This window comes from Nerophis ophidion, linkage group LG29, assembly GCF_033978795.1.
Source record: "Nerophis ophidion isolate RoL-2023_Sa linkage group LG29, RoL_Noph_v1.0, whole genome shotgun sequence".
NCBI classification, from domain to species: domain Eukaryota; kingdom Metazoa; phylum Chordata; class Actinopteri; order Syngnathiformes; family Syngnathidae; genus Nerophis; species Nerophis ophidion.
This window is the reverse complement of record NC_084639.1, coordinates 21,361,382-21,377,316: the sequence shown is the minus strand read 5'-3', so window position 1 is coordinate 21,377,316 and position 15,935 is coordinate 21,361,382. Positions and strand designations below refer to the sequence as shown.

The following is a 15,935-nucleotide window of genomic DNA, read 5'->3' as shown; positions in this document are numbered from 1 at the left end:
TCCGAGTTTCCAGAAGATGGCGCCAGTATGTGCTTGGCCCTGCCGTCTCTCGCTGTCAGCTCTGTTCGTTTTTGTGTTGTTTGCGTCTATTTTCGACGTCCAAGTCAGCTTTTTCACCTGGCCGGATTCCTGCCTTTCTTTCCCGCCTTGTGGCTCCTTTCCCCCGCCACCTGCGGGCTGTGTGTCGGGCCCGACCTGGATTAGCTGGTCCCCGCCAGGTTCGGTCTTGTGAACGCAAGATCTTTGACAAACAAAACGTTTATATCCTGAAGGATTTTTTCCTCTGTGTGACGGAAACATGGCTGAGAGCCGGTGAGTCCGCCCCTCTTAATGAACTTCTGCCTCCGGACTGTTCCTACTTTAATTTTCGGCGGCCGTCCGGTCGAAAAGGAGGAGGATTAGCAGTTGTTTTTAAAAATGACTTTAAATGCCGTCAGATCCGCCTGCAATCTTCCTTTTCAAGCTTCGAACTGTGCATGTTTGAGCTGGAGCGGGCGTGGCCTCCAGCTCCAGCTGAATTTCGGGAGAACATTTCTTCCGGGAGGTTTTTGGTAGAGGCGCTGAATTCCGGGAGTCTCCCGGATAATCTGGGAGGGTTGGCAAGTATGCCATTAAGGAGGACGCCATGTGATATTTGCATGGAAACCAACTTCTTCTTCTCATTCCTCCACCGCTTTGGAGCGTCTCTCAGCTAGTTGCACTTTTACTTGCTCCATTAAAAAGCACTGCACTTCTTATTTGGCTTTCATTGCTTTTGGAGTGTCATTAGCCAGCTTTAATAAGGAACGTCTGCTGAGAAGAGCCAAGGATGGCGAGGACATTAATCCCTCTTAATGACTTATCAAAATCATTTTACAACCGAAGATGATTTACTCAAGGGAGTCTTAGGAGGACAATCTTATATTGATGAAAAATATATCTGCAGCTTCACACTGTCAGCACTGAGTAAAATGTTTGAATGTCTTTCTTTTTTTATCATAATTTAATTATAATGTGTTATTAATTATATTTATGTTATTAGTATTAGTTATATTAAATCAATTTTGATAATAATAATACATCTACTAATTACAATAATACTACACATAATATAAATATTAATATAATACTATAATAATACACTGGCTTAATATTCGGAAGGGTTTTTTTTCAAGGTTGCATCTGTTTTTATTAATTTATTTTATTTTAATATATCATTGCTACTAATGCACTGTCGAGTTTTTATGGGAAAAAAAAGTATTTTAAGTGTGCCTGAAAAATACGGTATATAGAACATTTATAACAGTTCCATTGAGGCGGAAATAGGTACAGAAAGTGTTGGAAAAAAAAAAAAAAGCTAACCTACTTTTTAATAGAATAAAAAGTACTTTATTGATCCCTGGGGGAAATTCAGCATCACACAGTTGGCTCACAATAAACAAACACTTAGCTATTTTTTTTTTTACATGTGAATAATATAAATGCAGTCTCTTATACAGCATTATTTACATGTGAATAGTATACATAGTCTACTATACAGCATTATTCACATGTGAATAACAAATTGTCTATTATAAAGCATTATTCACATGTGAATAGTATAAATAGTCTATTATACAGCATTATTCACATGTGAATAACATTCTATTATCCAGCATTATTCACATGTGTATAATATAAATACAGTCAATTTTACAGCATTATTCACATGTGAATAACAGTCTATTATCCAGCATTATTCACATGTGAATAATATAAATGCAGTCTATTATACAGCATTATTCACATGTGAATAGTATAGATAGTCTATTATACAGCATTATTCACATGTGAATAGTATAGTCTATTATACAGCATTATTCACATGTGAATAGTATAGTCTATTATACAGCATTATTCACATGTGAATAGTATAGTCTATTATACAGCATTATTCACATGTGAATAGTATAGTCTATTATACAGCATTATTCACATGTGAATAGTATAGTCTATTATACAGCATTATTCACATGTGAATAGTATAGTCTATTATACAGCATTATTCACATGTGAATAGTATAGTCTATTATACAGCATTATTCACATGTGAATAGTATAGTCTATTATACAGCATTATTCACATGTGAATAGTATAGTCTATTATACAGCATTATTCACATGTGAATAGTATAGTCTATTATACAGCATTATTCACATGTGAATAGTATAGTCTATTATACAGCATTATTCACATGTGAATAGTATAGTCTATTATACAGCATTATTCACATGTGAATAACAAATTGTCTATTATAAAGCATCATTCACATGTGAATAGTATAGTTTATTATACAGCATTAGTCACATGTGAATAGTATAGTCTATTATACAGCATTATTCACATGTGAATAACAAATTGTCTATTATAAAGCTTTATTCACATGTGAATAGTATAAATAGTCTATTATACAGCATTATTCACATGTGAATAGTATAGATAGTCTATTATACAGCATTATTCACATGTGAATAGTATAGTCTATTATACAGCATTATTCACATGTGAATAGTATAGTCTATTATATAGCATTATTCACATGTGAATAGTATAGTCTATTATACAGCATTATTCACATGTGAATAGTATAGTCTATTATACAGCATTATTCACATGTGAATAGTATAGTCTATTATACAGCATTATTCACATGTGAATAGTATAGTCTATTATACAGCATTATTCACATGTGAATAACAAATTGTCTATTATAAAGCATTATTCACATGTGAATAGTATAGTTTATTATACAGCATTAGTCACATGTGAATAGTATAGTCTATTATACAGTATTATTCACATGTGAATAACAAATTGTCTATTATAAAGCTTTATTCACATGTGAATAGTATAAATAGTCTATTATACAGCATTATTCACATGTGAATAGTATAGATAGTCTATTATACAGCATTATTCACATGTGAATAGTATAGTCTATTATACAGCATTATTCACATGTGAATAGTATAGTCTATTATACAGCATTATTCACATGTGAATAGTATAGTCTATTATATAGCATTATTCACATGTGAATAGTATAGTCTATTATACAGCATTATTCACATGTGAATAGTATAGTCTATTATACAGCATTATTCACATGTGAATAGTATAGTCTATTATACAGCATTATTCACATGTGAATAGTATAGTCTATTATACAGCATTATTCACATGTGAATAACAAATTGTCTATTATAAAGCATTATTCACATGTGAATAGTATAGTTTATTATACAGCATTAGTCACATGTGAATAGTATAGTCTATTATACAGTATTATTCACATGTGAATAACAAATTGTCTATTATAAAGCTTTATTCACATGTGAATAGTATAAATAGTCTATTATACAGCATTATTCACATGTGAATAACAAACAGTCTATTATCCAGCATTATTCACATGTGAATAATATAAATGCAGTCTATTATACAGCATTATTCACATGTGAATAGTATAGTCTATTATACAGCATTATTCACATGTGAATAGTATAGTTTATTATACAGCATTAGTCACATGTGAATAGTATAGTCTATTATACAGCATTATTCACATGTGAATAACAAATTGTCTATTATAAAGCATTATTCACATGTGAATAGTATAAATACAGTCTATTATACAGCATTATTCACATGTGAATAGTATAGTCTATTATACAGCATTTTTCACATGTGAATAACAAATTGTCTATTATACAGCATTATTCACATGTGAATAGTATAGATAGTCTATTATACAGCATTATTCACATGTGAATAGTATAGTCTATTATACAGCATTATTCACATGTGAATAGTATAGTCTATTATACAGCATTATTCACATGTGAATAGTATAGTCTATTATACAGCATTATTCACATGTGAATAGTATAGTCTATTATACAGCATTATTCACATGTGAATAGTATAGTCTATTATACAGCATTATTCACATGTGAATAGTATAGTCCATTATACAGCATTATTCACATGTGAATAGTATAGTCTATTATACAGCATTATTCACATGTGAATAGTATAGTCTATTATACAGCAATATTCACATGTGAATAACAAATTGTCTATTATACAGCATTATTCACATGTGAATAGTATAAATACAGTCTATTATACAGCATTATTCACATGTGAATAATATAAATAGTCAATTTTACAGCATTATTCACATGTGAATAGTATAGTCTATTATACAGCATTATTCACATGTGAATAACAAATTGTCTATTATACAGCATTATTCACATGTGAATAGTATAAATACAGTCTATTATACAGCATTATTCACATGTGAATAATATAAATACAGTCAATTTTACAGCATTATTCACATGTGAATAATATAAATACAGTCAATTTTACAGCATTATTCACATGTGAATAACAGTCTATTATCCAGCATTATTCACATGTGAGTAATATAAATGCAGTCTATTATACAGCATTATTCACATGTGAATAGTATACATAGTCTATTATATAGCATTAGTCATATGTGAATAACATAAATACAGTCTATTATACAGCATTATTCACATGTGAATAATATAAATACAGTATTTTACAGCATTATAACAAATAGTCTATTTTACAGCATTATTCACATGTGAATAATTTAGTCTATGATACAGCATACATGTGAATAAAATAAATACAGTCTATTATACAGCTTTATTCACGTATAGATATAATATTTACAATATTATACAGCATTACTCACATTTGAATAACTTAGTCTATTATACAGCATTATTTACATGTGAATAAAATAGTCTATTATACAGCATTATTCACATGTGGATATAATATTTACAGTCTATTATTCAGCATTATTTACATGTGAATAAAATAGTCTATTATACAGCATTATTCACATGTGGATATAATATTTACAGTCTATTATTCAGCATTACTCACATGTGAATAATATAAATACAGTATTATACAGCATGTTTCACATTTGAATAATACAAATAAAGTACTATACAGCATTATTCACATGTGAATAATATAAAGTACTATACAGCATTATTCACATGTGAATAATATAAATACAGTATTATACAGGATTTTTCACATGTGAATAATATAGTCTATTATGCAGCATTAGTCACATGTGAATAAATTAGTCTATACAGCTTTATTTACATGTGAATATTGCACAGTACAGTACATATTCCGTACAATTGACCACTGAATACGTTTTTCAACCTGTTTAAGTCGGGGTCCACATAAATCAATTCATGGTTTACTCGAAACATGAGCTTTTGTAAAGTTTGCGTATATAAAAATGTGTTTTTTACTCAATATGAAAGTAACGTTCTTAGAATCCTGAGATAATGCAAAAAAAGCAATAAAAAATGTACTCAAACATAACTCCTAAACCAAACGTACAAAGTGTATAATAATGCCTGGAATAATGGATCTGTGTGAGTTTTACTCGAAGGTTTGCAAACACAATTGTTTTTTTTTTTTTTTACTCAATATGAAAGTAATGTTCTTAGAATCCTGAGATAATGCAAAAAAAAGCAATAAAAAATGTATTCAAACATAACTCCTAAACCAAATGTATAATATGTCTAATAATGCCTGGAATAATGTTTCGAGTTTGACTCGAGACGTGCTTTTGTAAGGTTTGTATGTGTATATATCCATCCATTTTCTACCGCTTATTCCCTTCGGGGTGGCGGGGGGCGCTGGTGCCTATCTCAGCTACAATCGGGCGGAAGGCGTTGTACACTCTGGACAAGTCGCCACCTCATTACAGGGCCAACACAGATAGACAGGCAAGATCCACACACTAGGGCCCATTTAGTGTTGCCGGAGTACCCGGAGGGAACCCACGCATTCACGGGGAGAACATGCAAACTCCACACAGAAAGATCCCGATTAACTCAGGACTACTCAGCACCTTCATATTGTGAGGCAGACGCACTAACCCCTCCCCTACTGTGCTGCCCCTTTTGTAAGGTTTGCAAATACAATTTCTTTTTATTTTTAGTGTTTTTTGTATTTGCAAACCTTTTGTCAGGTTTGCAAATACATTTTTATTTTTTTTTATTTTTGTTTTCCCATTTTTTGTATTTGCATACCTTTTGTAAGTTTGCAAATACAACTTTTTCTAATTTTTTCTATTTTTTTTTTAGTATTTGCAAAGCTTTTGGAAGGTTTGAAAATACAAAAAGAAAAAAAAGTTAAATGTATTCACAAACCTTTTGTAAGGTTTGCAAATACAGTTCATTTTTCTTTTTTTTTCTTTTTTTCTTTTTGTATTTCCAAAACTTCCAAAAGGTTTGCAAATATAACTTTTTTTTCTTTTTTGTATTTGCAAACCTTTTTTAAGGTTTGAAAATACATTTTTCTTTTTCTTTCTTTTTTTTTGTATTTGCAAACCTTTTGTAAGGTTTGCTAATACAACTTTTTATTTTTTTTTTTTTTTTTTTGTATTTGCAAACCTTTTTTAAGGTTTGCAAATACATTTTCCTCTTTTGAAAGGTTGGCAAATACTTTTTTCTTTTTTTTTGTATTTGCATACCTTTTGTAAAGTTTGCAAATACAACTTTTTTTTGATGTTTTGTATTTGCATACCTTTTGAAAGGTTTGCAAATTCATTTTTCTTTTTTTATTCTTTTTTTGTATTTGTATACTTTTTGTAAAGTGTGTGAAAATACTTTTTAATTTTTTGGGGGTTTTTTGTATTTGCATTACATTTTCCTTTTTTTTTTTGAAAGGTTGGCGAATAAGTTTTTCTTTTTTTTCTTTTTTTTTGTATTTGCATTCCTTTTGTAAGGTTTGCAAATACAGCTTTTTTTTTTTTTTGTATTTGCATACCTTTTGAAAGGTTTGCAAATCAATTTTTCTTTATTTCTTTTTTTTTGTATAAAAAGGTTTGCAAATAAATGGAAAATGTATTTGCAAACCTTAAAAGGTATGCAAATACAAAAAATAAAAGTTGTATTTGCAAATCTTTTGAAAGGTTTGCAAATGCATTTTTCTATTTTTCATTTCTTTTTTTGGTAGTTGCAAACCTTTTGTAATGTTTGCTAATACGAATACCGCTGAGATAGGCTCCAGCACCCCCCGTACCCCAAAAGGGACAAGCAGTAAAAAATGGGTGGATGGATCGATAAAAGTAATGTTCTTGGAATCCTGAGATAATGTGAAAAAAACTATAAGAATATATTCAAACAAACTCCTAAAGCAAACATGCAAAATGTCTAAAAGTGCCTGGAAAAATGTATCATTGCGAGTTTTACTACTTTTGTTCGGTTTAGATCTTAGTTGACATGCCTAATTCTTTGCGTTACTACGTGTAAACAACTTCCAGCAGCGACAAATACAAACTGAGGTGTCCAACGACGCACATTATCCTCGCCACAACGGCTTCGGTCAAAGAATTAAAACAGTGACTTAAAGCTGTAAGGTCGATACTTTGCGATGAAAAAGCGATCCCAAGCTAAGAAATCACAGCGTGTAAAAATCTAAAGCTTTTATTTCCAAGCAGAGCCGCTCTGTTCCTTGCTGCACTTGATGCCAAGTGGAGCCTGACAATAAAACTGTTCTGGCAAATGTGACGTTATTGATTGTGGCGTTTTATGCTCAAAGCCTTTTTCTTTCCTTCTCTCTCTCTTTCTCCCTGGCAGTGGCCAACATCTTGTGGCGGGAAGAAGGTAAGTGGAGCTTGCTGCTGCTTCACTAAAGTGCTTTAATTGAATTCCTGTAATAGGGTGAGTGAACTGTGACGAGGGGAGACCCAACGACTGGATGCTTTGGAAGTTGATCATTTTGACGTATTTACAAACCCCAAAAGCAGAGAAGTTGTGTAAATGGTAAATAAAACGAGAATACAATGATTTGCAAATCCTTTTCAACTTATATTCAATTGAAAAGACTGCAAAGACAAGATATTTAACGTTAGAACTGGAAAACCTTATTTTTTTTGCAAATATTAGCTCAGTTGGAAATTGATGCCTGCAACATGATTCCAAAAAGCTGCCACGAGTGGCAAAAAGGATGGAGAAAAGCTCATCAAAGACTTAGTTGGAACATCCCACAGGTGAACAGGCTAGTTGGGAACAGGTGGGTGCCGTGATTGGGTATAGAAGCACCTTCCGTGAAATGCTCAGTCGTTCACAAACAAGGCAAAGGCCCAGGCAAATTGTTGAAGAACAATATTTCTCGACAAGATATTGCAAGGAATTTAGTGATTTCACTATCTACTGTCTGTAATCAAAAGGTTCAGAGAATCTGGAGAAATCACTGCACTTAAGCCATGATATTACGGACCTTGGATCCCTCAGGCGGTACCGCGTCAAAAGGGCGACATGAGTGTGTAAAGGATATCACCACATGGGCTCAGGAACACTTTCGGAGAACCACTGTCAGTAACTACAGTCGGTCGCTACATCTGGAAGCGCAAGTCAAAACTCCACTATGCAAAGCCATTTATCAACAACATCCAGAAACGCCGCCGCCGCCAGCTCATCTAAGATGGACTGATGCAAAGTGGGAAAGTGTTCTGTGGTCTGACGAGTCCACGTTTCAAATTGTTGTTGGAAACTGTGGATGTCGTGTCTTTCGGATTAAAGAGGAAGTGAGCCATCCGGACTGTTCTAGGTGGAAAGTTGAAAAGCCAGCATCTGTGATGGTATGGGGGTGTATTAGTGCCCAAGGCATGGGTAACTTACACATCTGTGAAGGCACCATTAATGATGAAATGTATATTCAGGTTTTGGAGCAACATATGTTTTCATCCAAGCAACGTTATCATGGACGCCCCTGCTTATTTCAGCAAGACGATGCCAAGTCATGTGTTAGAACAGCGTGGCTTCGTAGTAGTCCAGACCTGTCTCCTGGTGCAATATGAAGCCTAAAATAGCAGACTGTTGAACAACTTAAGCTGTACATCAAGCAAGAATGGGAAATAATTCCACTTCAAAAATGTGTCTCCTCAGTTCCCAAAACTTTACTGAGTGTTGTTAAAAGGAAAGGCCATCTAACACAGTGGTAAAAATGCCCCTGTGCCATTTTTTTTTTTTTTTTTGCTATATTTTGCATTAAATATCTTGTCTTTGCAGTCTATTCAAATGAATATAAGTTGAAAAGGATTTGCAAATCATTGTATTCTCTTTTTATTTACCATTTACACAAGGTGACAACGTTACTGCTTTTGGGTTGTTTGTACCCTGCAAACAGTATTATTATACGCTATGTTTGGAGACGCTGGATGCAGATGCGTTGTCTCCGCAGGGCTGGGCATCGGAAACATGTTCTACGTGTTCTACGAGGACGGCATCAAAGTCATGGAGCCCGTGGCCTGTGAGATCCAGCGCCATATAAAACCCAGCGAGAAGCTCCTGGCCCTGCAGGTGAGAAATGTAATGAAGTCGGTTGGATTTGGCGTTAGCTTCATTGATATCACACCTTGTGGTTTTTTGATTGATTGGTTGATTGATACTTTTATTAGTAGATTGCGAAGTTCAGTACATATTCCGTGCAATTGACCACTAAATGGTAACACCAGAGTAAGTTTTTCAACTTGTTTAAGTCGGGGTCCACGTTCATCAATTCATGGTACCTCAACTGACCGGCTGAACCCAATATACTCTTATCTCACATTAGTTTTACCCGTGGAAATATATTTCAGTTCAATAATTCTGAATTAGTGTAGTTTATTAATGGCAGTGGCATGGTCATCCTATTTACTCTGAAAATAAAAAAAACATGAATTTCCAGGAAAACGGGAATTTGGATTGGAACTTGGGAACGTGATGGTTTGAAGGAGTTGAAAGTGTTGAAGGTGGAATGGTTTGAATTGGTTGAAACGTGGAAATTGTGGAATTTCAATGGGACTTTACCAAAAATGTAGGGATTTCGGGAAAATTTTTTGGGAAATTTTAAATGACTTAAACATTCTGAAAAAGTTGAAATGGTTGGTGTTAGAATTTTTGAAATCGGTCAAGGATTGTTGAAGCAATAACATTTTGAATTGTGAAATGGTATTAAGGAGTGGAGTGTTTTAAGTCTCGTCTTAAGACCCACTTTTATTCTTTGGCTTTTAACACTACGTGAGTTCTGTGGTCCTCTGTTGTCCTCTGTGTTTTTTATACACTTTGATTTTTATTTGACTGTTTTAATTGATTTTACCTTTTAAAATAGTTTTTAATCATATTTGTTTTTATATCGTTTTTATTGGTTTTATTTTTATTCATTTTTTGTTTTATTCAGTCATTGGTGGAGCATAATATTGTTTTTAACATGGCTGCGCAGCACTTTGGAAACTTAAATTGTTGTTTAAATGTGCTATATAAATAAAGTGGATTGGATTGGAAAAGGAATTCCTGGAATTGCGGGACAACTGGGAATTGTTCCAGTTAAAAAACAACTTAATGTTTTTGTACTGATTAAGAGGACTATTTTGATGGTGTAATGGTTGAAATGGGTTGAAAAATGTAAAAGGAGTAGTCGCCAGAAAAAAGGGTGGAAATAGGGCTTTGGAAAACCAGGAATTCTTGAAAATCCTGGAATTTTTTTGAACTTGAAAAAAGGGTAGTTCGAATTTCCAGAAGGGTGGAATGTGTTAAAAGGTAGAATGGTTTGAAATGGTTGAAAATGTGAAAATAATGGAAGTTTGAAAAATGGCCAATTCATTTATGAATGGGAAAAATGTCCCGGAATTCTGGGAATTTTTGGATTTTATCAAAGGGAAAAGCCCACCCTATTTACTGTACCTTGCAGTTTTGAAAATAAAAACATGAATAGATAACTAGAAAAGGCAATTCCTGAAGTTGAAGAGAAATGCTGACAGAATGTAGTATGAATGTAGGAATAGTTTGACTGTTGGAATGTTGAAGAGTTTGAATTTCCAGGAAAATGGGAATTTGGTTTGGAACTTGGGAAAGTGTTAGTTCGAATGAGTTGAAAGTGTTGAAGGTGGAATGGTTTGAACAGGTTGAAAAATGTGGAAATTGTGGAAGTTTGAAATATGGACAAATCATTTTGAATGGGGAAAATGAAAAGTTAAAAAAAGGAAATCCGGGATATTTTTTTTAGAATTGTCGAAGTAGAGCACACAATTCTCAAACAGGCTGAATATTTTGAAGTTGGAACAGTTAGAAACCAATAAAAAATGTGGGTGTTGTGGAAGTTTGAAAAAAGTCCCATTCAATGGGAATTTCACAAAAATGTGGGAATTTCGGTAAAATTTTTGGAAAATGTTAAACGACTTAAATGTTCTGAAAAAGTTGAAATGGTTGGTGTTGGAATTTTTGAAATCGGTCAAGGATTGTTGAAGCAATAACATTTTGAATTGTGAAATGGTATTACGGAATTCCCGGAATTGCGGTAAAACTGGGAATTTTTCCAGTTAAAAAACAACTTAATGTTTTTGTACTGATTAAGAGGACTATTTTGATGGTGTAACGGTTGAAATGGGTTGAAAAATGTGGAAGGAGTAGTCGCCAGAAAAAAGGGTGGAAATAGGGCTTTGGAAAACCAGGAATTCTGGAAAATCCTGGAATTTTTTTGAGTTAGATGAAAGGGTAGTTTGGATTTCCAGGAGGGTTGAATGTGTTAAAAGGTAGAATGTTTGGAATTGCTTGAAATTGTGAAAATGGTGGAAATTTGAAAATGGCCAATTCATTTTTGAATGAGGAAAAATGTCCAGGAAAACCTGGAAATCTGGGAATTTTAGGATTTTATCAAAGGGAAAAGCCCACCCTATTTACTGTACTTTGCCGTTTTGAAAATAAAAACACGAATAGATAACTAGAAGAGTCAATTCCTGAAGTTGAAATGAAATGCTGACAGAATGTAGTTTGAATGTAGGAATAGTTTGACTGTTGGAATGTTGAAGAGTTTGAATTTGCAGGAAAACAGGAATTTGGTTTGGAACTTGGGAAAGTGTTGGTTTGAAAGTGTTGAAGGTGGACTGGTTTGAATAGGTTGAAAAATGTGGAAATTGTGGACGTTTGAAATATGGACACATCATTTTGAATGGGGAAAATGAAAAGTTAAAAAAAGGAAATCCAGGATTTTCTTTTTTAGAATTGTCAAACTAGGGCACACAATTCTCAAACAGGCTGAAGTTGGAACAGTTAGAAACCAATGAAAAATGTGGGTATTGTGGAAGTTTGAAAAAAGTCCCATTCAATGGGAATTTCACAAAAATGTGGGATTTCGGGAACATTTGGGGAAAATTTTAAACGACTTGAACGTTCTGAAAAAGATGAAATGGTTGCTGTTAGAATTTTTGAAATCGGTCAAGGATTGTTGAAGCAATAACATTTTGAATTGTGAAATGGTTTTACGGAATTCCTGGAATTGCGGGAAAACTGGGAATTTTTCCAGTTAAAAAAAAAACAATTTAGTATTTTTGTACTGATTAAGAGGACTATTTTGATGGTGTAACGGTTGAAACGGGTTGAAAAATGTGGAAGGAGTAGTCGCCAGAAAAAAGGGTGGAAATAGGGCTTTTTAAAACCAGGAATTCTGGAAAATCCTGGAATTTTTTTTAACTTGATAAAAGGGTAGTTTGGATTTCCAGGAGAGTTGAATGTGTTAAGAGGTAGAATGTTTGGAATTGCTTGAAAATGTGAAAATTGCCCGCATATTGCCCGTCACCTCAAAAGGGGAGGGGGTGTCGCACTAATATACAACGAAAACTTTAACTTTAGTCCTAACTTAAATAATAAATATAAATCGTTTGAGGTGCTTTCTATGAAGTCTGCCACACCTCTGCCTCTGTGCCTGGCCGTTATCTACCGCCCCCCAGGGCCCTATTCGGACTTTATTAGTGAATTCTCAGAGTTTGTTGCTGATCTAGTGACGCACGCCGATAATATAATTATAATGGGGGACTTTAATATCCATATGAATACCCCATTGGACCCACCGTGCGTGGCGCTCCAGACTATAATTGATAGCTGTGGTCTTACACAAATAATAAATGAACCGACGCATCGCAGCGGTAATACGATAGACCTAGTGCTTGTCAGAGGTATCACCGTCTCCAAAGTTATGATACTCCCGTATACTAAAGTAATGTCCGATCATTACCTTATAAAATTCGAAGTTCAGACTCATGTTCGGCAAGCTAATAATAATAATAACTGCTATAGCAGCCGCAACATTAATGCTGCCACAACGAAGACTCTTGCGGACCTACTGCCCTCGGTAATGGCACCGTACCCAAAGTATGTGGGCTCTATTGATAACCTCACTAACAACTTTAACAACGCCCTGCGCGAAACCATTGATAGTATAGCACCGCTGAAGTTAAAAAAGGCTCCAAAAAGGCGTACGCCATGGTTTACTGAAGAAACTAGAGCTCAGAAATTATTATGTAGAAAGCTGGAACGCAAATGGCGCACGACTAAACTTGAGGTGCACCATCAAGCATGGAGTGATAGTTTAATAACTTATAAACGCATGCTTACCTTAGCTAAAACTAATTATTACTCAAATCTCATCCGCATTAATAAAAACGATCCAAAATTTTTGTTTAGTACAGTAGCATCGCTAACCCAACAAGGGACTCCTTCCAGTAGCTCCACCCATTCGGCAGATGACTTTATGAAGTTCTTTAATAAGAAAATTGAACTTATTAGAAAGGAGATTAAAGACAATGCGTCCCAGCTACAACGGGGTTATAGTAACACAGATACGATTGTATATACGGCGGATACTGCAAATATCCAAAATAGTTTCTCTCGTTTTGATGAAATAACATTAGAAGGATTGTTACAACGTGTAAATGGAATAAAACAAACAACATGTTTACTTGACCCACTTCCTGGGAAACTTATCAAGGAGCTTTTTGTATTATTAGGTCCATCAGTGCTAAATATTATAAACTTATCACTTTCCTCGGGCACTGTTCCCGTTGCATTCAAAAAAGCGGTTATTCATCCTCTCCTTAAAAGACCTAACCTCGATCCAGACCTCATGGTAAACTACCGACCGGTGTCTCACCTTCCCTTTATTTCGAAAATCCTCGAAAAAATTGTTGCAGAGCAGCTAAATGAGCACTTAGCGTTTAACAATCTATGTGAAACCTTTCAATCCGGTTTCAGGGCAAATCACTCGACTGAGACAGCCCTCGCAAAACTGACTAATGATCTATTGCTAACGATGGACTCTGATGCGTCATCTATGTTGCTGCTCCTCGATCTTAGCGCTGCTTTCGATACCGTCGATCATAATATTTTATTAGAGCGTATCAAAATACGAATTGGTATTTCAGACTCAGCCCTGTCATGGTTTAACTCTTATCTTACTGATAGGATGCAGTGCGTCTCCTATAACAGTGTGACCTCGGACTATGTTAAGGTAACGTGTGGAGTTCCCCAGGGTTCGGTCCTTGGCCCTGTACTCTTCAGCATCTACATGCTGCCGCTAGGTGACGTCATACGCAAATACGGTATTAGCTTTCACTGTTATGCTGATGACACCCAACTCTACATGCCCCTAAAGCTGACCAACACGCCGGACTGTAGTCAGTTGGAAGCGTGTCTTAATGAAATTAAACAATGGATGTCCGCTAACTTTTTGCAACTTAATGCCAAAAAAACGGAAATGCTGATTATCGGTCCTGCTAGACACCGACCTCTATTTAATAATACAACTTTAACATTTGACAACCAAATAATAAAACAAGGTGACTCTGTAAAAAATCTGGGTATTATCTTCGACCCAACTCTCTCCTTTGAGTCACACATTAAAAGCGTTACTAAAACGGCCTTCTTTCATCTCCGTAATATCGCTAAAATTCGCTCCATTTTGTCCACTAAAGACGCCGAGATCATTATCCATGCGTTTGTTACGTCTCGTCTCGATTACTGTAACGTATTATTTTCGGGTCTCCCAATGTCTAGCATTAAAAGATTACAGTTGGTACAAAATGCGGCTGCTAGACTTTTGACAAGAACAAGAAAGTTTGATCATATTACGCCTGTACTGGCTCACCTGCACTGGCTTCCTGTGCACTTAAGATGTGACTTTAAGGTTTTACTACTTACGTATAAAATACTACACGGTCTAGCTCCAGCCTATCTTGCCGATTGTATTGTACCGTATGTCCCGGCAAGAAATCTGCGTTCAAAAGACTCCGGCTTATTAGTGATTCCTAGAGCTCAAAAAAAGTCTGCGGGCTATAGAGCGTTTTCCGTTCGGGCTCCAGTACTCTGGAATGCCCTCCCGGTAACAGTTCGAGATGCTACCTCAGTAGAAGCATTTAAGTCTCATCTTAAAACTCATCTGTATACTCTAGCCTTTAAATAGACCTCCTTTTTAGACCAGTTGATCTGCCGCTTCTTTTCTTTCTCCTATGTCCCCCCCTCTCTTGTGGAGGGGGTCCGGTCCGATGACCATGGATGAAGTACTGACTGTCCAGAGTCGAGACCCAGGATGGACCGCTCGTCGGGACCCTGGATGGACCGCTCGCCTGTATCGGTTGGGGACATCTCTACGCTGCTGATCCGCTTGAGATGGTTTCCTGTGGACGGGACTCTCACTGCTGTCTTGGAGCCACTATGGATTGAACTTTCACAGTATCATGTTAGACCCGCTCGACATCCATTGCTTTCGGTCCCCTAGAGGGGGGGGGTTGCCCACATCTGAGGTCCTCTCCAAGGTTTCTCATAGTCAGCATTGTCGCTGGCGTCCCACTGAATGTGAATTCTCCCTGCCCACTGGGTGTGAGTTTTCCTTGCCCTTTTGTGGGTTCTTCCGAGGATGTTGTAGTCGTAATGATTTGTACAGTCCTTTGAGACATTTGTGATTTGGGGCAATATAAATAAACATTGATTGATTGATTGATTGAAAATGGTGGAAGTTTGAAAAATGGCCAATTCATTTTTGAATGGGAAAAATGTCCAGGAAAACCTGGAAATCTGGGAATTTT

The 15,935-nt window shown here is 35.2% G+C and overlaps 1 protein-coding gene across 4 annotated transcripts in view; it reads left to right on the top strand.

Moving 5' to 3' along the window:
* Positions 1 to 15,935, top strand: part of fstl5 (follistatin-like 5) — a 465,215-nt gene that overhangs the window by 380,676 nt on the left and 68,604 nt on the right. For all 4 annotated transcript variants that reach the window (XM_061891749.1, XM_061891746.1, XM_061891747.1 and 1 more), the window contains exons 11-12: positions 7,678 to 7,704; positions 9,284 to 9,402. In XM_061891749.1, coding sequence (XP_061747733.1) covers positions 7,678 to 7,704; positions 9,284 to 9,402 — 146 coding nt within the window. The remainder of the gene's footprint in view (positions 1 to 7,677; positions 7,705 to 9,283; positions 9,403 to 15,935) is intronic.